The following is a 25,959-nucleotide window of genomic DNA, read 5'->3' as shown; positions in this document are numbered from 1 at the left end:
CTTGTAGTAATTTCAATTATACCGAAGATCGCTCATTGTTTTTACATAAGGTCAATTTTTAATTTACATATGACTATCAAGAAAAAAATAGAAGCACTCAAAATAAAAAATAAAGTTTAGAACAAGCAAGCTTGATTTCGAGAATGATTCTAAACTTGAATGCAAGCTTCTAAGCTGCAGCTTTGCTTGAAGCGTCTTGTTTCGAAACGGGTGCACGCACGCATCACACACTCCATTCCGCAAACGCCGCTTGTATACATCTTTTTGCGGCTACCCGGCGGTGCTCTTCTCATTAATATTTTTCCAAATTTTCACTTTGTTTTGCTCTCTCATTTACACGGCGTTTACAAGCCGTCAGTCGGCTATCGCATGATTTCATCCTTTAGATGAGAGAAGAGGTAGCTTCTCACTGTTTCTCCTATGTTTTGAATGTAACAACAGCGGAAGTGAAGGAAAATATCGAAAGCTTCCTCTCTCGTCTTAATTTCTAGTAAGCTTTTTATGAAGAAAACTCCGCACAGTAGTTTTTTCTGTGTTAAACTGCTCTCGGTTCGGTTGCTGCTATACAACAGAGGACAAACTTTCCGAACGACAGCTCATTCGCCACGATTCGGTCCAGCAGGAAAAACGCGAGTGCGAAGAAAAGCGGACGTGATTTACCAGTTTTGATAAACGATTGAAGTTTGAGATATATTGAGACCAAAAGTAAGTGTAAAGTAGATATTATAACCTGAATACGGTCGAGTTCGCTTTCAAGTATACAACAAGTGCGTAGTCAAAATTTCTACTATCACAGCGGGTGCACCAGAATTGGGTTACAAGACAATATCTTTGTGCTGTTCATTTTGCATCGATAGAGTGCAGAAAAACCTACCCTTGTCGGCATTGGTAACCGACTTAAAAGAAAGCAAAGCCGAAAAAAATAGTAAAGTGCGTAAAATAGGTTAGCGCCTGTCTAATAAAGTTGGTGCCGAATGCGGAATGGTCGGTGAAAATTGCGACAGATGTAGAAACACAAGTTAATATATTCGGTGCTTTAGCTATACTTCCCAAGCTGTGAAATGTAATACAAGTAATAGGTTTTCAAATGCGCTAACAGTGGCAATGTGTGTTCTAATAATGCAGCAAAATGCAGATGTGTGATACTGCGTGAATCATAATACTGAAATGTTCACAAATATTCTGGCTGCCAACGACAAATCGTGAATCGATCGGGAGATACATATCACGCGACCACTTTGAATAAGCAGTGGTCACCATTGGATTATATTGAGTAGAACGCAATTAAATATTTACGCGTTGCCTGAGCAAAACCACAAGTCTCAACTTAAAAAGTAAGTAGTCCTGTTAAAATGAAACATTATTAATAGAAAAGCTCTTTTGATTCGAATTTGTTAGCCTACGATGAAATATTAAAAAAAAAAAAACAGAATGATGTGAAAAATATTTTGATGGCCCGTGACTTGCATTAGGGATTTGTCTAGGTCGAACTTGATGAATTGGGTCAATAAACTAGTAATTTATAATACGGACCGCAATTTATCCACTGGCCTTTGTCAGTTTTTTTGCTGTGCAAAACAATGGGGAAAAGTTGCGAGAAGTTCTAGTGTGGAGTAGCTGATAATTATCATCCGAGAGCGAAAGAGAACACAATGTATGTGGTGGCGTGAGCGCTGAGAGTAAAAATTAAAATGAAAATCGAGAGATATCGATTCTTATTATGAGAAAACGTGCAAGGACCGAAGGAAAATAAGGATGCGAAAATTTGGTGAGAATTTTGAAATAGGTACGAGTATGCAACATATGGATTTCGCTTGTAATTGCCAAGCTAGTTTACACTAAATGTGGTACAACGTTTGTAGTTATATCGACGATTAACCGAGCGCCAATCAAATAATTGAAATGATAGTTTAAAGTTAGATGTTGTCGTGTATAAGGTAGGTGGCTTTTTACGCTTTACTTTTTCATAATATTTGTGAGAGTTACAATGGTTGTAGTGATTAAAAACGTGAATCATCTTTCGAAGAGAATACCTATAAAATTTAAATGATATTTAAGATTTCAATTGTACCAGTTTGAAGTTTGGTTAGAGATAATTATTTAAAATAAAAATGCAACCATGATGAAAATATTTAGTCTTAAATTAGCCCTATCTTCAATGCTTGGTATTTGATTCCTAATTGAAAAATTACCAGTAAATGTCACACATATTTGTCAACATCGATAACGATGTTTTATGATATGTTATCAGCTGTCGGAACTGTACCCAATTGGTTTGCCGTGAAACATAAATAAATACAGCATGCATATTTTCCCATATTGTTTGGAGCTTGGAGTTTTAATCGCATTACCCTAGCTGCGCTCGATTGGCCACATAAAACATACATCTTTTAGTAAAAAAAATCTTTAAATTAAGCCGTATTATTTTGTGCTTACTACCACTAAAAACAAATTTTGTTGAAAATTTTATAATACGCTTAGAATTGAGTAAAAACGTCTCACACAATTACCATCATCCATCCTCCACTACCAATCCTCCTCCTTAGTTACGTCAATGATTATAATATTTTTTAGTACTTGATGCATGTGTACGCGAACCGCATAACACGGGGTTGGTAAATGTATCCCTGTTGGCACCTGTGGAAGCCAGTGAAATAACGTATCATTCATGGCATAAAAGTGCTACCGCCTTCTGTCTCCCACCAAACCCAGCTGTTGAAGTTACAATATATTTTGCTAGTCAGCAGGAGAGTTTCAGTTTTTGAAGAGGTATCATGTGGCTTAATATAACTTACTCTATGTCTAGATAGAATGATTCTCACTGGAATTACGTGAGGACTCTCCTCGGCTACTTTTGATTGCAATTACAGTTATTGCTCCGGGAAGCTCTGTTACGATAATTGAGCTTGTTTTCCAAGCAGTGGAAACGAAAAACCAGAGGAAACGTGTTCAAAAAAATTAGTTCATCGCGGTAATGTTGTACCTGTGTTTCCGTGGAAAGCAGAAACGTTTAAGGACTAAATTAAATTGCTCGGAACTTAGTTTGAAAAGTTTTTTCTGTCCATTTTGCACTTTCTCATTTTCATTATCAGTATTAAACATTTTTGTTTTATTCTGAGCGAAACTGCAAAGAATCCAACTCCAGAAAACAAAGTTTAACTGTTTAATGGTTTAGGATAAACGGTTTCATTCTACTGATAGATTATAGATTATAGACTGATGGATAGTTTCATAAATAGATTTTAAGTTAACCTTCCCTCCGTTGACCCTCTGTACACAAAACCAGTACAGCTCAACGATTAACAAAACATCTCACACCCCCATAAGTTATCGATTTTTAATCAACCTGACGGTGGTTACCTGTTCGTACTGGTTTGGTAAAACGAAAAAGGAGATCGACATTGCAAAAACCTGCTCTCCTACAAGCGCATGTTCAGAAAAAAATATATATTGTCTGCGTTCGAAAAATAATCCCAACTGATAAACGATAAGAAATGTATTGGGACATGCTCGCTGCACGTACCAGGATATTTTCCAATCGGTTCCTTTTAGTTTTTTTTTTTTTAAGAAAAGGAAATTTTCCGTTGCTGAAACTGACGCCAATCTTATCGCTCGTTCGAATATTACATCATGAACTCTGTAATCTATGGATTTTGATATTCTAATTTGGTTGGGTAAGGTTTCACCTTGATTCAATTGACAGCCTCAATTTCGCATTCCTACAGTATAACATACAAATCGCTCAGGCTGGCACCTATTAACGTTGTCAATCGTACGCGGCAAAGCGTGGAAACAATTTCCGCGCCAGTCAAAGCTGCAAATAGCATTTCGAAAATTTGCATAACAATATTTCCTTGATGAAAAGGAAATAATAAAATTCGTTCCGTTTGTACAAGGAATGTGAACAACCTGGTTTACTGTCGAGATTGCTAAAGCTGAAGGGGTGAACTGATTGACACGAGTGTAAGACAAGTCGTAATTCAGAACATGTGTTTTGGACGACAAAATTGCGAATAAAAGTCTTCAATTAGTACAGCGATGCTTTGACCTAATTCTACGAGCCTGAATTAAACAACGCAATTACATACTCAAATAGAGCAAATATCTAGTGTTTCTCCTGTGAGAAAGCTCACAAGATGCAGTTACAAATATTTACGCAGTTAATTAATTTTTGAATAGAATTCTAGTGAGTTGAAATACACACATTTAAAGTACAATTTTACCATTTTCTCCTATGTTTAAAACGTTATACCTGTTTATTTATCAAATAAACCAAACGGACACCTACTCCAGCCTGATGCTCAACAGCTGCCGAAAGTGTCAGCGAAATCGTAACAAGCAAGGTAAACAGAAAAGCTCTCCTTTTGGCATCGTAAACCGCCTTGTCACAGATGATTTCTGTTTGCTTTGTCATTCCACTCGGTTAGGTCGCAAGGCATAATGGCTAACAGTTTTCGGCATCAGCTGGATCGAAGCACTAACCATAAACTGCTCAGCACACAGCTGAGCTTTATGCCAAATTAAAAACAAGATTTCAGGAGGGAATGTAATGTCATGATTCGATTTTTTTTTTTTTCACAATTATCGGCCGTCTTTCGTATCATCTAATGAATTGTGCGATACAACATCTTTCGGATTCGAAGACGCAAAATGCATGGAAACTTCTAATGAGCGTTATTCAGCTCAAACTTTTTCGAAATTATGACAATAATTTATCCTCTAATGACCTAAGGGCAAACTCGTATCAACATTTCAACAGCACCATCGGCACTCATCATCAACTCGCATCAATTTTCATTTACTGAATTTTCTTTTCTCCTCTCGCAGCAACTGCCTAGTTGAAACGTAAATCATACGGCGTCACCATGCATTCATTCGGTATTCATTCGGCGTTGGCCATCAAGCGCCAGCGGAAGCGGCGGGACAATCAGCGCAAGGCCCGTGAACGCCGCTACAGTATTCAAAGCACGGAAAGTTGGGATACACACTCACCCCATGGCTCGACTCGGCGAAAGTTCCACCCGCACAAAGTGCATGTCACAGATAATAATAACCTAGATACCAAAGTAAGTGCCAAAGTAGATCTGTAACCTCCAGTATAGAAGCGGCAGTATGCCAGTTTATACTCAAACGAGGATTTTACAAAAAGAGAGCTGCATTTAATGCTGCTATTTCGATGATTGTCTTCCGCAGGTAGTCACAAGCATTGGTATGCTTCATATAGGAGTTGTATTTGTAGTATTCGGAATCTTTTTACTAGGTGCTGGATTTTTTCCGGATAATTTATCAAATCAACCTACACAATCGTGGCATTGGCTGGGTGAGTGATTTTTTTGCCTTTTAATAACCAATCGCGTAGGTTAATATTGGTTAATCTTTCACGAAGAGAAATGACTAACATCTAATTAATTGCACTTTTATCAAAAACACATATTTCGATAGGTAAAGACTCGTGGTGGAATGAACTGGTATGTACGGGACTGTTCGCCGTCGGCCTCGGTATCTTTCTCATCATATTAAACTGTGTGATAAGTAATCGGGAGGAACAGGACCTCGAGGACTACGTCCAGCGGCAACTCACGCGATCGAGATCGGGTAAGTTTTGGCATTTGTTGATCTGAACCTAGGTTATCCTGTTTTGCGCGAACAACAAACTGATTATTTAAGAACCCGGTTTAAATACGAATTCAGTGTAAATAAAATAGTAACGGTTCACCACATCGAAAATACAACACAGTAGACTACGTTTTACCCAACCTTCTTCATACTCGAAAAAGTCATGCATCAAGCATTTGCTTGGATTTATTTGGTGTAGTTTTACTCCGAAGCAACTGTGAACAGTCAGAGTCACAAAATAAAATAGTTATGGTAATTTATTGTACTATTGAGCGACGCAATAGAGGATGAAGAAATTGCGACGTTGCTGAATAATGTTCGAAATGAACAATACAGTACATAAAGCAGAAGAACTTTTCCCTAGAGCATCGGTTTTGGCCATAGTATGTAATGATAATGAAAAATATATAACAGAATAATTGAATTCGATTGGATCGTTTTTAGTTTGTATGAACAAAACAAAATTAAATTTGAATATTGAACCACTTTGCATAAACTTTGAATAAACCTTTTTCAAATAAAAAAAACATTCGAATTCATATTTTGAATATTCATCATTCTTATATCCGACACTTTGGGGCTCCAATTTTATCTCATAATTTTACTATACTATTCATTTATTTTAAATACAGTGCTTTTTCGATTTTATCACGGTCAAAAAAAATTTTGCCGTGAATTTGGCGAAACCGTGAATTTAGCGAAATGATAAAAATTTAATTTTTTGTGTTGGATTCAATTGACATTTATGATATTTAGAGTAAAATGATGCACTTGCATAGTTGAAGGCAATATAAGTTCAAGATACAAATGCATAAACAAGAAAAGGTTAGTTTTTGATATTTTTCTACATTGAATTTTCGCTGACTTTGTCACGGCTATTATACATGCAATATCAATATGATTTGTACTGCTCATTCTTCAGCATAGCTAGCAGAGTCTAATGCTTGTTTATGTAAAATTGTGGAAACGCTAGATTTTATAACTTTTAAAACCACGCTCTATGTGGACCAAACTGTAGGGATTTTAAGTTGTTAACAGATCTCCTTTCTCAACTGCTCGAATAATACGTGATTTTTGCTTCAAAGTCAATGAAATACGTATTTCACGGTTCATTTTCTCAAAATTTTGACAAATTATTTGTAACAGATATGACACTTGGTTGCCTCAAAAAATTGCTCAAATGAATTATGAATTATATTTTTTTGAAACTATACGCATGCAAGGACCCAAGGCACAAATGAAAATGATGTTTCGAATACATTTTCTGCAACTGGAAGTACATTATTCTGGATTTGAAGTTTTTTTAAAAAAGCGTGATAAAAACGAAAAAAAAGCCGTGAGAAAATCGAGCGTGAATTTGGCGAGTAGTGATAAAAACGACTGTTGATAAGAGCGAAAAAGCACTGTAAAACAATCCTGATAAAAATCGTTGTCACTACCAGAGTTCTTTGAAAATTACTACCTACCTCTTTCAATTTTCGCTTTGAGAAGTGGATATTCTGAAGCCGGTTTCTTTCGAGGTAGAATTTTCCCATCCATTACTAATTGCGTAATGTTACTGTACAGTGTACAGTACACAAACCGAATTTACAAAATTATTGTTCTCATGATGAAACTCAGAGTAATGAATTTTCAAAACATTTGAAACGGTGAAAGTCAAACGAACGCATTTTCCCTGCGCCTTACGGGTGAGTTAATTTTTTACGGATAATGGGAAAAGGCGTCGTACACAAATTAAGGAACGCATAAAGGAGGTAGAAGAGTTGAATCTGCGTTATTTATTGTTACATGGAGGGATAGGTTAAGACAGTTACGTGACCGTGATGTTTGCTCAAAATTGAAAATTTGAAGGGGGACAGGTTGTTCAGTGTTACAGGGTTTTTAGCGGGAGACAGTCATATCAAACGTTACTCATTGTTACATAGGCTACATAGAGAATCAACCAGCAGGGCGGAGCTTGTAATAATGTGGATAATGTTTAATAAAACAGTTTTTTTGGAGCGATTAGTTCGATTTTTTCTATCTTGAATTGTCCGCAATATTATTCATAGCTCTGGTCGACAAAAGCTAAAAGTTACTCAAAAGCCTAATATAGTTGCTCTCAAAAAAATTATTAACCATTCTTGTAAATGTTGGAGCCCGTAGTGTATGCAGAAGTGCGTCATAATGCTGCACAGCACGTGCTTCCTGCGTTCGTCGCTACTACGTTAGCTTACGGAAAAACTCATTTAGGGTGAAACAGTATAGGAGCCAGAGATGGCCGACTTTGAATTTTCAAAGGCACATCAAGAAATCACGGTCCAGTCCGTAACCCAGTTATCGTACTCAGATCAGCTTTATTCATGCTGAATAGGTTGCGTGTGATGCTATTACATGGTGTAATAAATAGTTTAGATTGTTTCGCTTTGGAAAAAGCCGTCAATCATCGTTGTTTCTCAGCCTCTCAGCTCTGATTTCAAACAGCATGCAGATACCCCACAGAATGATTGCGGCCCAACGAATGTAGTTGAAGAACCAATTCTTCGGCTTTTTCATTTCCTTCCATACCACAGTGACCAGGCACCCAGGAATAAAATGCAGTCCCATACTAACTTCGACTGACATGTGTATTAGGGTCGGGAATGGAAAAAACGGAACTTGATAGCAGAAAGGCAGAACCAATTTTTTTTGTTCTATTTTGGGCCCCAAACAATCCTAAATTTATCGGAAGTCAATTGGTTTTGTCCCCGCGTGGCGCATTGCATTTCAAATTTATATGGAGATGTGTATGAAGAAACCATTTTTTTTTGCATTTTCCATTCTAAAGAGCTCAAAATGGCTCAAACTATAGTTTTCATGACTTCAAATGGTAGGTTTTTTGATGCCTAACAACTTGGCCAAAGACACTTAAGAGCTAGGGTGTCCCAAAAAATACTAGAGCTGTTCAAAGTTGATTATGTCGAAATTTGTGTTGCAAATCATGTTTTCTGCCAACACTGCCTGTGTACCGGCGTCAGTCAGGTTTCCATCAGAACAAACCTCTGAAACACGTTGTAGAATCTACCTACGCCTAGAATATTGACCTAAATTTGTTTGCTTGATCCAGCTGAGTGTATAAACTCGTTACGACAGGTTACTTCTGATGGGAATCCTACTGATGCCGGTACATTGGTAATGTTGGCAGAAAACAAGATTTTCTGCATTTAAATCGACATACTCAATTTTGAACAGCTATAGCTCTTCTTAGGGACATCCTAGCTCGTCAGTGTCTTCTGCAAAGCTGTTAGGCATCTAAAATACTATACTTTAACATAATGTAGTGCATTTTTAGAGTATTATCGAGCTCTCTAGAAAGGTGAATGCAAAAAAGTAGGTTTTCCCATATAAATTTTAATACAAATAAATTTTAAATGCAATGCGCCAAGCGGAGACAAAACTAATCGACTTCCGGTTTGTTAAGGGTTGCTTGGGGCCCCAAAAAGAACCAAAAAAACTTGGTTCTGGAAAATCGATCACTTTGTCCCACCCTAATGTGTATGCTTTTAATGCATTGAATATCTTTTGTCTTTCCGAAAAAACACACTCTAGAATTTTGACGTAGGACTACGTCTAACCGCACTATATCGAGATACATCCTGCGGAAACTAAAACCAAGGTGTAACGTTGGAATGGAAGATTTCTAACGGTAATACTGATGTAACCACATGATGGATTACAATAATCAATATGTCGTTGGATTGATAAAATGATGGACAATTTTGTGATTCCTCAGTTATCATTATCATTTCATTGCTAAACAGTGAAAATTTCACAAAAGTTTCAAGGTCGAATTTTCACGAACAATGTACCAATCACATGCGATCATGCCTAGCACAGACTTCATGAGTAGACACCAACTACCTGCTTTGATATCCTGTATAGGAGTGGCAAAAAAATTGACAGAATCTCCCCGTCCCAATAGGTCAATTAATGTTCGCTTCCATGAGCCTAGACTATTTTGATGTCTTGAAGGTGAAGCTTTTTCTAAAAGTTCGTAACCACCTCCAATATCAGACAGTATTACGTTCTGCGGTTAGAATGTTATTGAAACTGTTGTCTTGAAGGAAAACATGCTGGCAATAGTATTGCACCGAGCAATGTATGAATAGAGCGCTGGTGACTCGTCGTCTATCAGTGCAGGAGAACTCGATATTCATTTTTGTGCAGCAAAGCTAAGTAAAGACTACATTGGCGCTGTCGACGCACAGTGGGACGTGTTAGGTTAACGCGTAGGTATCGTTTTGCGATCTGGAACACAATCGAATTGCCGTTTGAATTGTCTTCTTCTTCTTCTTCTCGTTGCGTATAGTAGCAAATATCGGAATTCAATATGATTATTCGGGTGCCGCAAAATACACTGCGCCACCGGGGACAACAAAATTCTGTACGTGTCGGTCGAGGCAGATAGCAGGGTATATAAATTAAATTTATTGTACAGATAAAATGCGTTGTTTATTTTTGAACTCTACACTCTGTTTTTTTAATGTGCATTTTAAATTTTATTTTCACAGAAAATGTTTGTTTAAAAACTGTAATTCTTTGTAGTTATTTTTTCCACGAACTTGTAACTGCAGAGAAATTTTATTATGTGACATATTTGCCGCTTGGTGATCGGAGAGTGAGCCATCGTTCACAAGACAAATAAATGTTGTTTAATTTCTACTAAACCGTACTCAATTTAGGTCTGTATAAAAGCTTGTATTTACGCGTATTGAAGAAAATTGACTGTATTAGAATGAAAGGTATTCATCAATTATGAAGAGAATATTTTTTCTTCTAAAGTAGAGTGCTGCAAATAAATAATCAAAATACAGACCCCATTCGATTTTGACAAACACGACATGGCAGAATTTTCTTGTTGCCAAGATTGAACCATGCAAAAAATGACGGGTCTCTTTTCATGACTTTTTTTCATAGATATTTCCACCAATGAAGTAGTTTTAGTTCCAAGTCGTTTGAGGTGTCGCTTGATGAATTGAGGCTGACGACCTAGATACTTGATATTACTACCCGAGTAATCAGAGACTTAGTTCTGCTGAGATCATGATCATTATATTACCGGCACATGTGCCTATTCCAGGAGCCGTTTTACCGATTCCGGTCATCTGCTTCGGCAACATAAAGAACCAAAATACTCTTCTTTTGGAGGATGTTGAGCTTAAATTGATTCAAATAATCAATAAAACTAAGAAATGTGATTAGACATAATGTGTGTCAAAATCGAACCGTGCCAAAAGTAAAACGAGCTCAAAGCAAACAGAGCCTCAAAGGGAAATATAAAACTATTGTAGTCCTACGTCAACTATGCGGTCGTGTCTTGGATATCACCCTCCTACTATTTTTTAAGTTAAAAGAAAGATTAAAAATTAAATATCTAAAAAAGCAAATTTTTAAAAATCTATTTTTTTATAAAAACTACAAAAGATTACCTAAACAATGCAACCGGTCCGATCATGGAGAAATAAAAAAAAAAATGATTTTTTGAAAGAAATTTTTTTTTCAGGGGACATACTTTTTTTGGAAGGACAAAATTTATAAAATTTGGAAAATCTATACCGAGCGTCTTAGCAGAGTGATTTATAAAATCAAAAGAAATAATTATTGGTTTCCGTTAGACTACTAGAAATTTCTAGTAGAGTCTAGCGGAAACTGATAATAATTTCTTTTAATTTTACAAAATTTATATCTACAACTTTGCCGAAGACACTATGCCAATCATTCAAACCGTTTTGGCTGTAGAAATATCTTCAATTTCCCATAGAACACCCAATAGGCCAAGTCTATTAGTGTAATCTTTAGAGAGGGCTTTATGGACTTTAGCTACAACAGGCAAGTTTTGACTATGAGCAAATTCTGGTTTAAGAATGTGGGATAATAGCTATTCAATTTTTCTTCGATCCATTAAATTTTCGGACTCGAGTTCCCCTGAAACGGAGTGAAACATAATTTGTTCATGATCCGATAATAATTGTTCTTCTGACACGTGCCAATTCTCAATCATACCAGATAATTTCGAGCTACAAAGCGTTAAATCAAGAACCTCTTGTCTACTTCTAGTAACAAATGTTGGATCATCACCTTGATTACAAATGTTTATGTTGTGAGATATTAAAGATTGAAGCAAACGCTCTACTCAAACATTGATATTACTGCTACCCCAAACAGTGTGGTGGGTATTCGTATCAAATTTGCAATAACTCAAATATTTACTGTCGTTGAGTTTCTATATTAACCACACAATTTGAGGTGGAGTTATTTAAATTTTTTTAAATTGAAATTTCAAACACCGAATAACGAATAGGACCGATGTACCAAATACTCAATAATGAGTGATAATCTCAATCAATGTTTATTTTATAATTTCATGCATTGTAGTAAATAGTGCCTAATGTCAGTTGTGAAAATCAATATAGGTAGTCATGATATAAAATCATGCGAGCGCCTTCAAAAATAAGCTTAGTGGTGAACTGGAAAAGGTATAATAAGTTCCTTAATGAGTGTAATGGTTGGCAATTTTGTCGAGTAATGATAGTATCTTTTTTTTCAATTATCAATTAAATATACGGCCACAACCGGTGTTTCTATCCCAATTGTATTGGCAATTTGATATGACCATTATTGCCATGGCAATAGTTTATACCAAACTTGCCTCGTGTCCCATAACCATTAGCAAATGGTTTCGTGCTAAGAAACTCAACACTAAAAAGTAAATGATTATAAAAATCCTGGAAAATATAACAAACTGCCAATCAAGGATAACCATTGCTTAAAATACCTGAAAATACTATGTCATATTCCATTGTACTAATTCTTTTCCCATACCCACACGGAAAGGTCATCGACTGGAACGCGATGTCGAGACTGGTGGCCTTACAACACGCCATCACCGCAAAGCCATGCAAATACAAAAAGGCGCTGCCGAGAGAGGTTTGGATGATCTCTCTAACTCGAACATTCTTCTGACACCAACCAGCAGCGAAGTTGTCACTCCTACAACCCCTTCGGGAGGTAAGTTCATCACACGCTCCGCTGTGCACTCAACCTTACATACTCTCCTCAACAACAATAGAATCTTCAACCCACCTTGAATCACTCTGTTCACATTGTCTCTTCTACACACTTAGTGCCCTGTATAAGATATTCTATATCAACTACAGTATTTATTCAGAATTTTCCGAGTATCCGTTTTATTTCTGTTTTCGTTGAATTTAGTTAGCAAAACTGCATCTCATTGAAGCTTCTTCTGCTATCGGTTTTTTTACTCTTTGATATCTCATGGAAAGCGTCGTATTCAAGTCCGGTAGCTTACAATCGCAATCAAAAACACAATCAAATTCATTTCACCTCGGGGAACAGGTACTAAAAAGAGCACAATAGTCATCAACATCTATGGCAATAAATTATCAATGAAACACAGTTAAACCCATTTCTGTTTTGGACGCTGGTACTCTCTAGTAGCAGTAAAATAAGAGAGAAAAGTTTGTATTTTTTGGGAACATAAATATACCGGCCACAGTGATCAACAGTACCTTCTGTTCGCGTTGTTGCGTAACCATCTTCGTTACATGAAAGTTACGATAATGGTGTGCATGTGTGATACCATTTGTTTTTTTTTTAAATACAACTTATATAATTGATGGAGTGTAAAAACCAACTAGTGAAATTTGGTCAGCATTTTCAACCTTTTCAGTAAAAACTGAATAAAGAGCTCAGGACAAGATAGTATTCTGAATCATATCTGCCCTATTGTTATTGTTCCATTGCAAATAAATCCTTGCTAAAATTTTAATTAAAAATGCTTCCTTTACATCATTAAAAGATCTCGGCTATACCAAGAACCATCACTTTTCGATTTTTTTACATAATTCATGAGGATTATGTGAGGTCAAAACCTTGGTGTGTAGGAATAGGGTTTAACGGTATGTCAAAAAACGTTATCAGCTGTATCGGAAAAAATGGCAGGGGCGATGTTTGTTTAAGAAAAAAACACTGCTTCGCATCATGCATAGTCGGATAAACAAACACGAAAAATTTGAAGCTGCGTCTCTAACCTTTCAATAAGTGCTTCTCCATCCTGCGCATTTTTTATCAAATTGTGACATGATGTTCTATAGATGGTGTAACAACAAAACCATCAACTGCCAAACATGTCGTTCAGTGAAAACTTGTATTTTAGTTTAATTTTGATGGCACTATGATTGCTTTAAAGGTTCTGCGAATGATATTCAACTGAACTGTGATTTTATAATTCAAAAAGTACTTGGTAAATAAAGTTTTTTGTTAAAGTTGTCAGTCACTAAAAGAAAAATTGTGAAGCAGTCTAATGAATTCTTCGATCGAGCGTAGTCATATTTAATGATAGCCTAAATTGTGCATTAAAGGTTCTGTCACATTAGTGTCGTATCAATTAAACTCAACTCTATCTCTCGGTTCACCGGTTTCTCGTGTTATTTTATTCATGTACCAGAGGTGTATGAATTCCTTTTAAGCCTGCTGTTTTGGGCAACCGTACTCTCCCTTCCCGCTCTGCTAGAGACCAGGCACGAAGCTTTACATCCCCCTACGCTCCCTTCATCACTCACACCTTCTCATCGAACATTCACAATTATGCTTTGCAGTCGCGCTCGGGTTGTTCCACATGTGGCAAAAGCTCGACCTATTTATCCTCAACATAATACCCACGAAACCGTAACCATATTAAATATGACAACAGCGGTTTGAATTTAGTTACGAAATATTTTATTTTGCTTGACAACCAAATCATGACGATCATAAGTATTTTTCAGCAGAATTATATTCCCCGGTGTTTTATTCTTCTTGTTAATATATTTACTAGTAAATGTTTTTAACTTGAATGTTTCTGCCTACTTATGCCTCTCTGCTTCCAATTCCACCCGTCAAAAAACATCAAAGGATATGCGTTGTAAAAAAACTGTCCGCAGTGTAAGACCGCGTTTCCATATTGGAAACTGAGTGAAAGCCAGGCAAGTTTACCCACCACCCCTCCCCGTCCGCATAAAACGTCTGGTTCAAAGTTTGTTTGTGGTGTCTGACTTTGCTTTGTTTTTTCAAGCTAGTAGAAATAAATTGTTCTGCTTTTTCTTGTTACACTGTGTGCTGGTGTATGTACCTATATATATAATTTCCTATTTACCGATTTGAAGGGTCGCTATTATTTTCTATAGAAAAAAACCTAAGACATCAACAAAGCCATAAAACTGTAAGGTTAAGGCGAATCGTGATGAATCATTTCACAAAAACCAATCATTTCGTAACATTACATATTCATGATTTACATTGATCGCGAGTTCAATGGTTAACACCTGAAAGTAAACACCTATCAAACTAATTGTATTATTATTACTGAAGAGAAATAATTGAACGTGCAACAGTTTGGTTCAAGTTTTGGATTGTCTTTAATTATTTATAGAAAAGCTTTGCTACTAAATGAGCGATTATAACAATCTGTGTGTTCACACGCATTTGTTTCATCTTTTACCAGTACGAACATTGCTTAGAACGAATTTTATTGCGTTCGTCATCGATGTGAATAAACGCGAATTCATGGTTTTCCATCCTAACTCTTAATATATGCGTTTAGTGTTGCTTCCCTAAAGTGATAACACGGAAGACTGACAAAATTGGCGCATAATCTATCTTATGTAAGGTGCTTTTCACTTATTTCAGAATTTTTTTTACAAGACGAAAAAAAAAATGTACAAAGTATAATAATCAGCATGGAATTCTTTTTTCACTCACACAAAAACAACTCCCTGATTATTGACAATTGATATTGGTCTGAAATGAAACGAGGACGTCGTCTATCTCGAGACAAAATTTATAAAACCAAACTACGCAAAAACCATGACGCTACTCAGGCTCAATAAAAAAGACCTTAGTACGATAACAGGACTTCTTACTGGTCACTGTACTAGCAAGTACCATCTGAAGAAGATAGGCAAACTCAATGACGAGAAATGCCGCTTCTGCGGACTTGAGAATGAAACCTCGGAACACCTACTCGGCGAATGCAGAGTATTAATACAACGCAGACTGCGAATCCTCGGTAAAGGATTCCTGAGTCCTTCTGGTATATGGAACGAAAGCCCTTCTTAGATATTAAACTTCATTCGAATTGTGATACTTGACTGGGATACACGTGCAAATCAAAATTGGACATCAACTCAATAATAGTTATGCGCCGAAATTGAATGCACCTAGAGTAAGGCGGAGTATACCACAATAGATCTACTATCAATGGTCTCCTACAGAAAAAAAAACTTGACACAAGTGAAACATGAAAATTTCCTCGCAATCTTTCAACGTGAAACGGGACGGAATCCAAGCACGGTAGGATCGACGGCTTTCTCCTGCATACTACCACATTGCGGAAATGCCTCATAAAATATCGTTAATTTTTCGACTAACCTACAATAATTCATCGTGAAACTGTATTCCAGTCAATTTTCACATTTGAATACACCGTGAAACCTTCGAAACGTTAAAATCTTGCTCTTGCGTTTACATCACTATTTTTCTCTCCCGGTGTCGTTTATGTTTTCGCGTCGGCAGCTAATAGAATATTTTCCACAAATACCGGGACGTAAGAGTCGCGTAACCACTCAAACTTAGTATGCTTTTCTCTTTACACTAATAAACATCGCGATCATAATTAGTTTATGCGAAAAACCGGCCGAAATGGACAGAAACCTGCCTCTATAGAGTAGCGCCTCGCGAAATCCGGTGTTTGTTTATTTCTAGTTTCAACTGTGTTAAGTAATGCGGCCGTGCTGTCAGTGCTGTCAGCAGCATGCTGCGTCAGCATTCAGAGCAAATATTTTGAAATTGGCTATGTGAACTTCACATTGTGAAGTAAGATGTGTTTCTGATTTCTGGTGCGGCTTGGTTTTAGTGATTTTAACTGATCATCACTAATCACTAATTAAATTGATGATTCTGTTTAATTTTATGGCATCAAAATAAATAAAAATCTTCTAACCATGTACTGTTAACCATGATTGAAAAATGCTTAGATTCCGTCTGGTTTTACCTTTATGTTGAAGTACTTAAGATTGTCATTATTGACATTACGTGTTTTATGAATGTGGTCTAGAACAGATCACCGGTAAAGTTGAAATGCGTCCATTATCTCTTGTGGTTAAAATCTAATCCTATCATTCTGTTATCAAAAAATTGGAATAAAAATAAACAAGCATTAATGAAATCTCAAACAATTTTTGATGCAGACTTGTGTTATCATTGACAGTGTATTACAACATATATTTTTTGCGTTGCAACATCATATTCATTCATTGACAAGCATAATGTATTCTTATGAAAATTCACTTATCACTTATCTTTTCCAAATAAGGGCTTCTACGTACTTGATATAACCTGTCGATGACTACAGTAAATTTTAATAATTATTCTGTTTGTTACGTTTTATCTCGGTTGTTATCATCATTTTTCATCCTTTCAAAAATATTTACTCCACTTTTTCCTGCTTTTATCTGCTCTCTCCTCTTCTTCTCAGTGTCCACCGTGTCTGTAATACCCCTCATGAGTTATAAACCACATGTTGAGATATTGATGTGATATTACCGCAACGTTATTCGTATCGTCTCGTTCTAAGCCTCCAAGCTCGCAGTAACATCAATAGCCAATACATGCTAAAACATCGGTAATAACGATAATTACTCTATTTAATATTTGCCACTAACAATGATGAAAGCAATCACTACCAGAGAGTACAAACTAACCATAAGTGTTTTAAAATCTAAACCATCAATCCTAATCTGAATCCACTGTTCGAGTTGAGTGATAATTTTACCAGAAATCGAAAAAAAAACAGAAGGTGACGATTTCGTTTAACAGCAAACTACATAGTGTGGAAAAATCTCATCTAAAACAAAAATAAACTACGTTTGCAAGCTTTGGGTATGTTCACTTCTTCTGTGATCGTTACACGATAAAATTGTTGTTCATTCTTCCTTCATCTTTGAGTCAACCATTGTACTTAAAGCAGGGTGGTAAGCATGCCAAAATATATCATTACACTGCTTTTACGGATAAAAAATAATCTGTGTTTGATAAGAATGCGGTTTCTTCACAAAAAATAAATCCTTTTGGCATGGTATCCACTCGATGCAGCTTGTAGTTGGTTTTGCCTCGATACGCATTTTGTTCAGATATTTTCAATGCATTTGGTTCAGGAGGGGTTTTCAGCTTACCGTGGGTGCGTTTTAAAAGTGGTGACCTTTTTGTGATGCGCCGAATCATTCATGGGTTGGTTTGAACGGTATTTGCCCGTACAATAAATTAATTGAGAATCCCAGTGTGTATTTTTATAATCTTAGTTTGCACTGCAGTGTCATTTTGAATAATTTGCTTCTATCATTTTCACAAAAAAAATAAATTACATGCAAAATCTCAATGTGTTTTAATTATAAATTTTATTGACCGATTGTTTGATTGAATGTAATGATTGTTAGAGTCGGAATCAATATATGTATTTATCCCACTATCCTATGCTTACTCTACCCTGACTAGTACTAGGAGCATCAGGAGAGATTTTATTGGAGAAGATCCTGGAAGAAGACAGTAGCTACGGCGATCCAGATTGTTATTCTCGTAACAACGGCCAATCGCCACCAGGTGTGGACAACGACAAGCGGTTGCTACTCGGCAATGGTCACACGGGCGCCATTCATATGACCGACATTTAAACTCCTAATGCGCTATGATCGCCTACCATATTAAAGTCAGAAACAAACCAAAAAAAAAAATCACCGAAAACCATAACGTGCATCAAGCTAATCTCAATATTCAGCCTTTGAAATCGCGCCGTAAGTATATGTGCATTTACAATTACAGTACAAGTTTTTATGTTGCCCTCATTTTCGTGCAGGTATATGTGTAGATAATACTCATAATAATTCTACTAAAAAGAGAAACACAACTGATGATAAAGCCGAAATAATAAAAAATTAATTTTAAAACAAAATTTTGTTTTTTAGATGAAATATGATCCTAAAATATGTTATTGTAAAATCTCAATATCTCAAGATAAACAAAAAAGTATGTTTTATTTTAGTTATTTAATAAAAAAAGTATCTGACAACAAAGTATCTGTATGTACTGTAAGTGAAATGAATTCGAGTCTGTATATTTCGAATTGGTTCCAACAGTTTGCTAATAAATTAAACAGCAAAAAAATATTTCGTTTTAGCTTCTAAAACAAACTTGACGTTCAGAATTTGAGATTCAAATTATAGAAAACAGAAGTTTATAGAAATTTAAAGTCACGGAAAACTATTTATCTCAACGTACCATGTTGATCATTAATAGAGCAAACATAATCACAAACATCGGCTGCGTTACATATAGGTTGTTCATAAGGAAACAAATTGTTGAGGGTACGAGATCACATCCATCCATATAAATCCGTATATTAATCATCTGTCATAAATTAGTACACGTCGAAAACAATTTAAGCACAAAAGGCTTCCCAAACAAAAGGTACGCGAAGTATGCACAACATTTTTATTATAACAAGTATATACAATACCAAAGAAAGATATAATCAGAACAGTTTTGTATTCATTTTTGATCACCTGCGTTAATGTTTACGCTTGTCAACTGATCGAAAACTCCATATATAGCTGTGTATAGTAAGATAAATACGCATTGATCGCAAAAAAAAAACTTTTTATAAAGAACCACACGAAATATATAGAGCCAGAATTTAATAGATAAATGTTTTTTAATTTAAACTTTTTGATGTTTAAGATCAGATGTCGCTTATAAGGCAAAAAAATGTATGAAAATGTATTGAAAAATTCTTAACTAAGGTTTGGCCATTCAACCAAACAGAAGAGAGGTAAATAAATCTTCTATTAGAGCAAATTATAAATGTTCGTGTATACACAACTGAAAAAAACTGCATAAATGGAAACGTTACAATAGCTTTGTATTTTTGCTGTAATTAACCGCATTCGAAATTTAACATTTAGAGATACCTTCATCCACATCCACAAGGAAACTTTTCATTCAACATCGTTACATGAACCTAATTAATCAATTTGTTCATTATTATAACGATCGCATAAAAAAATGATTGAAAAATGAATTCTTATATCCAAATTATTTATCAAACATTTTTATCTATTGCATTATGTTAGACCGGAAACCTGTAAGTTACACTAGATTCTAGTGAAGTTTTCTAATAAAAAGGTTGAGCGAGTGTATTTATTTAACCCTTTTAAGCAACTCTGCCATAAATAAAGTTCTAAAATGAGAATGTACGTGTTTTAAAGTACTTATCAGTTCGACCGATTTTATTTCTACTGAAAACATGGTTTGCTATTAAGTCACTCCTAATTTAATTAGAGATCATGTAGAAATAGTAAAGCAAAAACTAGGAAGTGTAGTTTCAGAATAAGAAAAATTTCCAAAAACCAAAGGGTGCACTAATTTTAATAGATTTATCAATACAAAATACCCTCCGTTATAGATTATTCAACGAATTTAAATTGTTACCGCCAATTTTTTCGTAATATTTATACCAAAGTTAACGACGTATCCAACGAAATTTATTGAAGATTAAACACATTGTCATCTTTTGTAAGGTATAAAATAGTCTTGTAAAAAACGTTGATTCGATGCCAAAGTAAATCAAAATTATGTGTTAAAACATGCCGAAGTCTGCTGGAGCGTTTAAGGTAGCCCCTCGAATGCGTCTAATTGCAGTTCAGATATAATTCAATTGGAACATGTTGAAACACTTTCATTGTACTATAACTACAACAACATGAAAATGCACGGCATTCATATCACATAGATTAGCAAAACATGCTAAGCCGGACAAACGAAAATGGTATCAGCCGTAGACTTACACATGTATTCATATTTCCGCCACGTTAAAAAACATGAAATTCACGTAATACACATATTCAAACAGTATAGTCATATTTAAAAAAAAACCTACTACGAACGTTATTTGCAGTAGATATGTCGAACCGAGGCAACAATAAATGACAAATACCACATAGTTATATTTCCCGTCATGGAGCAAACATCACAGCTGTTCCAACACTTTTACTACAATTTCTATACCAGTAGAGTTTTGAAATAGCAACCTCTTTACTTTTTACTGTTTAATTTTAGCTAAGCAAATTATATAACAATTCATACACAGACACTTTCTCTTTCCCACGAGTACGACCCTCTTAAAAATTTAAATAAATGGAATGAAACACCATGAAAATTATAACCTGTTCGAGAGCAAATCAATAGAACAGCGAAACACAATATCTTACCTTTGAAGCAAAACTAAGTAGTTGAACAAAAAAAATTCACATTTTTTACCGACTGAATTCTGCATTAACTTTTGTGACTGCATAAAAATTGTGATTGAATCGAATGGAAGATGATGTAATTTTGACAAAAAGAAATTAGAAAAAAAAATAAGCTTTCAAACATTAGAAAGCGTAAAGAAAATTTTTCAATCAATTTTTATCTACAACTCAGAGCGATGATACACAATTTATTTAAACAAAACGCAACCTAGCAACATTTTATAGGTTTCTCGATATTTTTTAATAGCTAACACTTATAATAATCGCTACGACGGAAATATAGATCGGCATGAGTTTTTGAAGGCCGAAAGGACAGGCTTCAGAATAACAGAATTTAATCCACAGTATTCTATAACATGTGAATTATGCTTTCCAATCGTACTAAACTGATTGGAAGGGCATGGATCTGTCGTTTAGGGATTAGGCATTTTTTTAGATTGCATGTATGTAAAAAAAGCTAAGGAAACTCTTATAATGCTACTATGCTTTTTCACTACCGAAAAATCAACGTTTTAAGTTTCATCTGTTACGAATAGAGCAACAACCAAGAAAACGTAAACAAACAACAAATATACATTCAAAGGTAAATATTAATGAATAAAATCTTTAAAAATAACAAAAAAAAATTGCTCAGTTAAATTATCCGAACATATTAATTCAATCCATAACTTAAGTGTGTGATTTTATACACTACATTGGCACGTTGTCTTTTAATCGAATTTAATTCTCACAAAAAACGAAACAATAACATTTCATAAATTTATTAGGACTTACCGTTATGCCAGCTTTTTTTTGTACAAACATAACAATTCAGTCTTCCTATCTAATCAGAGATGACTCCTTACTATTTCCTCTGCTCCCACCCGGTGCCAGCCGAATCCTCTTGTTTGCCCGTTTGAGAGCCTTTTCTTCCATTTCTTCAAAATGGCTGATGAACATCGCTTTCAATGCTGGATAAAACATGCACAATATCGGTAAGTCATCCAACGTAACTTCCATATTATCAAATGCAATTCCTAAGTTATTCCCTAAATTAGATTCGATACGCGGAATCTTTGCGTACCGCTGACTGAAGTGTGTCAACAAGGTGTACTTGGCATTCATTTTTTTACCCTGTTCAATCGCTTGTGACAAAGTGCTATGCATTTTAATTCGGGCCTCTGCTTCCAGTTCATCCTCCATGGTAGCTTCGTGAATTAAAACTGTAGAGTTTTGTCCTAGATTTACCAAATCCTGACAGGGCATAGTATCGCCGCTATACGTGATTTTCACTTCCTCGCCAGTATCACCTTTGACTTTGGCTAGCATTCGTAATGCAACTCCAAAAGAATGCGGGCAATGCCGTACACGACACGTCGCAATCTCTCTAAGCCCTAGCTCAAGTACCCGCTCATCACGCAGTGGGTTTTCAATCTAGAAAACATTTCAATTAAATTATGACATATGTTTCTGCAGGGCTCACCCACTAAGTCGGCATTTTTCACAAGGACATATTCTTCACGCAAAGATTCAAACCGACAATCGTAGAGCCTCAACCAGTAGGACATTTGTTCTGGAGCAAACAGAAGCAATTTCTCACCACTTACACCTAGTAGTTTACGTCTCATTTGAAATAGTCCGAATAGCCCTAGTGAGATAAAAAAATAATACCAACGTTTACAGAAGGGAATGAACTCGAAAATTACCTAGATGATGGTCAGCATGCAAATGAGATATATAAACCGCTTTGATGGTTTCGAATACTTTTTCCGCTTGATGACGACCGAAAAACCTCACAATCTGTCCTGCTGTTCCTTCGCCACAGTCGAGCAAGATCGATGTCTTAGCACTGATAAGTACCAGTATCGCGCTAACATTTCGCGTTTTATTAGGAATCGAAGACCCAGTACCGAGAAACACTATCCTTGGAAACGTTTCAGAGCGAGTTGTAAGTTTGCGGTTATCATTCAAATCTATCATTTTACTGCGGACATCGTCCAAACTTGTTTTGAAGTCTGGTAAATCATCAAGCTCCTGTAAATGTTCAGCCGGATTTATAACAGCTTCTAAAGCCCTACAAAGAAATTCATGCTGTAATAATGTATCACAAACAATTTCAAACATCAAATAATAGGTCTACCGATCAATTCCCTTCCTTGGCCTAACATGCAAGTAACACAACGAACATGATCTTACAAGCTCACTGTTCACTTTACATGGTTCGTCATAGTTGTTATTTTGTTCCCTGCAAAAAAAAAAAAACGATTGAGATTAGGAATATTTCAATTACATCATATTGCGTCAATTCCACGAAATCTACAGAAGAATGGAACAAAAAAATATTGATTGTAAGCCGTAACTTTTGACCATTCATTAAGCCTTAAAACAGTTTTTAAATTTAGAATGACGCATCTTTTCTGAAAATCCACGGTATAGGCGTACTGACTTACTTTAGCAAAGGAAAGATTTGCTGATCCAGTTGATTCAAATGGTATTGAATACGATGAGAAGCTACGTAACCAGAAAAGCTGCAAAAAACATAACATGTAATATTAGAAAATTCCCTCTTTTTTCATACTATTCATCTTATTTTACCTGTTTATTGAGTTTAATGCAACATGTTTTGTACTAGGTGAAAACTTATCAATGAACCGCTTGTATTCTGGTGTTTCCATTACCTCCAATGGAGTGAAATGTATTACGTACATTGCTTGGTCTGCATCAGTGGTGGCGCTATTTTGATAAGGAGCAAAGGCATTATTTTTTTCTTCCAAATCTTTTAGATAAGCTTCGCTAGGAAGATCAATGAAAATGAACACAGGCCCTGGATCATCTGGGCCACGTACGTCACTAGATTTAACCACACTGCCATCCGGTAGCGTTACATCGTGGCCATTTTTTAATTGACCTAATAATGGGCCCGGTGTTATCCCCTTGTCAACACATTTTTCTAGCGATAATTGTCCAAATCGCAGTTTCAGCTTGCATATATACGCCATAACGGATGTTTCTTTACGTCTGGTCCAGTCTTGTTTTTGAAACTGGCTGGGAGCAGACATTTTTGCCTTTGGTTCTGTTTTACTGCGTTTTTCATACGCGTAATAATCAGTATCATCGACCGTAGTGTCTACCAGTTTCCCATCGTCCTCAGGAACGCTTGTTGAATCAGATTCTCTATAATGACAATTTTGACTTCAAAATAGTTTCATGCTTGTGAAAGTAGAAGTAATGTTACCTGTTTATAACGACATATTTGAGTATCATAACATGATCTTCAAACACGTTTTCCGCAGTACAGACCGGTGCATCCACGTTCATATCTTTCAAAACTACGAACCTTCTCATCGCCTTGAACAATTCTCCCAAACCTGGGGGCCCATGAAGAGTGACACTCGGAACTCCCACATCCTGCATGGTTAGGCAAATTCCTGGTAAACCCCCGATTCTTTCCCAACACGTTCGGGTCATAAAGATGTTTTCCAAGCAGGATAATTTCGTTTTATGCTCATAAGCTAAACGTTGGGTGCCTTCTCCACAATTGAACAGATATCGCGTTTGATCGCTGAACAGATATATAGAAGCTGGAGCACCCAGAGCACCAGATCCAACAATTTGCAGATTCACAATTCCAGGCGATGTCTTTATCAATTTCTGTTTCAATTTGAGACGTTGTTTTTGTGCTTCGGCAATGTGTTTTGGATCCAGCGGCATTTCAAAAAGCAGTCGATTTAGTTTTGATTGAGAAGAACTATACCGCAATGTAAGATTACAAAATTTAGCGAACTTTTGGCTTATTGTTAATTTATGCATGAATCTGATTCTGCAGTTTCTCAGCACACGCCGACTATCGTACCGGTGAATTAACCAACTCGAGAGAACGAAATGCGTGCATGTGTACTATGCGGTGCTGGTTCTGCTGCTATGTTGATCGTGTGAAACGTCAAAATATGTTTACTTCTTTTGAAGAAGGGTCCGAAATTATCACCTATCACACATTACGTTCCACAATATGCAGTCGACTTTCGGGGCCATTCGTATGTTACGTAGTACGGAATTTGGAAATTTCCATTACCCCCCCCTCCTCCCCCTCTCCTCAAGATCAGCAGGAAGGGTAGTGATCGCTACAATGCGTGTTCGTAATATGTATTCATCGTGAACACCGAAAGCCTATTAAAAACAAGGTCATAACTCCACTAACAATCGATATGTTTTATGAACAAAAATGCTTTTTATTGTAGTTGAGAAAGTATACTTTTAGACAATTATAACTTTATTATATTGCTGATTGCGACAAATCTTCTCGCAGAAAATCCTTGTAGAAGTGCACTTTACGTCCAATTCCGTTAATGTTTTCTACAAAAAGCGTGGAATTTGGATTTGCGCAATTTTGGTAGAAGACACCAACACGATTGAATATATCCAAGCGCTTTTCCAGCAGATTTCATGTCTCTTGCGAGATAAGTTCTCCAGAAATCAACAAAGACATATAAATTGCTACTTACTCAAAAAATAATCAATTTTTCTCGAGCAAAAAGATATATAACCCCTTAAGCATATAGAAAGAATTCAGCTTTCCTTGAACGACAAAGGCTTGTTTCTAACAACAGGTTGCTGAACTATAGAGTTCTGCATTTGATTCTGTATTGTGTGATGCATTAGTGCTAGCGAGATGGTTTTCTTGTTAGCTGTAAGAATCTCGAACAAAAAATAAATAAGCAGAAAAATAAATTCGCACACAATCTTGCAATGGTGCTAATGTTCGTGAGATCTTACTTGGAGAACTCTATAGACTATCTCACCGAATCTCTTTAACCTCACTTTTCTGACAGTTAGTAGTAGCTTTGTTTACGTTTTGGACTTTGTGCTTTTTTCTGATGAAGCAATCGTGCTCGAAGAGGAAATGCTGCTCAATTTATAATTGTTCTTATAGCGAATTTCTTTATTCCACCAGCTCACTTTGTTTTACTACACTTTTCACTTTTTATTCACT

The 25,959-nt window shown here is 35.9% G+C and overlaps 2 protein-coding genes across 6 annotated transcripts; one reads left to right on the top strand and one right to left on the bottom strand.

Annotated features, from left to right (window-relative positions):
- Window positions 1–556: 556 nt before the first annotated feature.
- On the top strand, window positions 557–18,589 carry LOC129730521 (uncharacterized). 5 transcript variants are annotated; one of them, XR_008728864.1, is made up of 7 exons: window positions 557–1,334; window positions 4,828–5,066; window positions 5,194–5,320; window positions 5,443–5,595; window positions 12,469–12,642; window positions 17,168–17,571; window positions 18,184–18,324. XR_008728864.1 is itself a non-coding variant. In XM_055689918.1 (6 exons), exons 2-6 carry the CDS (start codon window positions 4,866–4,868, stop codon window positions 18,357–18,359), a joined length of 831 nt encoding a protein of 276 aa, XP_055545893.1. In that variant the 5' UTR covers window positions 561–1,334; window positions 4,828–4,865; the 3' UTR covers window positions 18,360–18,589. The 5 variants fall into 5 exon arrangements, 2 of the variants coding, with proteins under 2 accessions (XP_055545893.1, XP_055545894.1); XR_008728865.1 differs by lacking the exon at window positions 17,168–17,571 and adding an exon at window positions 14,548–14,618 and having other exon boundaries at window positions 559–1,334; window positions 18,184–18,323; XR_008728863.1 differs by lacking the exon at window positions 17,168–17,571 and adding an exon at window positions 18,542–18,589 and having other exon boundaries at window positions 561–1,334; window positions 18,184–18,479.
- A 1,628-nt stretch (window positions 18,590–20,217) lies between these two features.
- On the bottom strand, window positions 20,218–24,896 carry LOC129730520 (ribonuclease Z, mitochondrial). The gene is made up of 7 exons (XM_055689917.1): window positions 24,205–24,896; window positions 23,565–24,143; window positions 23,420–23,497; window positions 23,110–23,214; window positions 22,676–23,043; window positions 22,457–22,617; window positions 20,218–22,403 (listed from the first exon to the last, which is right to left on the bottom strand). Exons 1-7 carry the CDS (start codon window positions 24,777–24,779, stop codon window positions 21,810–21,812), a joined length of 2,460 nt encoding a protein of 819 aa, XP_055545892.1. The 5' UTR covers window positions 24,780–24,896; the 3' UTR covers window positions 20,218–21,809.
- Between the last annotated feature and the right edge of the window lie 1,063 nt (window positions 24,897–25,959).

The sequence above is a fragment of the Wyeomyia smithii genome, chromosome 3 (assembly GCF_029784165.1).
Source record: "Wyeomyia smithii strain HCP4-BCI-WySm-NY-G18 chromosome 3, ASM2978416v1, whole genome shotgun sequence".
NCBI lineage: Eukaryota > Metazoa > Arthropoda > Insecta > Diptera > Culicidae > Wyeomyia > Wyeomyia smithii.
The sequence above is the reverse complement of the archived record's forward strand: the minus strand, read 5'-3'. Positions and strand labels throughout refer to the sequence as shown.

Excerpts from the sequence above, each read along its gene's own strand:
- LOC129730521 (XM_055689918.1), top strand. The coding sequence starts at position 4,866 with ATGCATTCATTCGGTATTCATTCGGCGTTGGCCATCAAGCGCCAGCGG. Across the intron at positions 5,067-5,193 it reads ATAATAACCTAGATACCAAA|GTAGTCACAAGCATTGGTAT; the intron begins GTAAGTGCCAAA and ends TGTCTTCCGCAG. Across the intron at positions 5,596-12,468 it reads ACTCACGCGATCGAGATCGG|GTCATCGACTGGAACGCGAT; the intron begins GTAAGTTTTGGC and ends CCACACGGAAAG.
- LOC129730520 (XM_055689917.1), bottom strand. The coding sequence starts at position 24,779 with ATGCATAAATTAACAATAAGCCAAAAGTTCGCTAAATTTTGTAATCTT. Across the intron at positions 23,498-23,564 it reads GCATTAAACTCAATAAACAG|CTTTTCTGGTTACGTAGCTT; the intron begins GTAAAATAAGAT and ends TGTTTTTTGCAG. Across the intron at positions 22,618-22,675 it reads GCATGCTGACCATCATCTAG|GGCTATTCGGACTATTTCAA; the intron begins GTAATTTTCGAG and ends TTATCTCACTAG.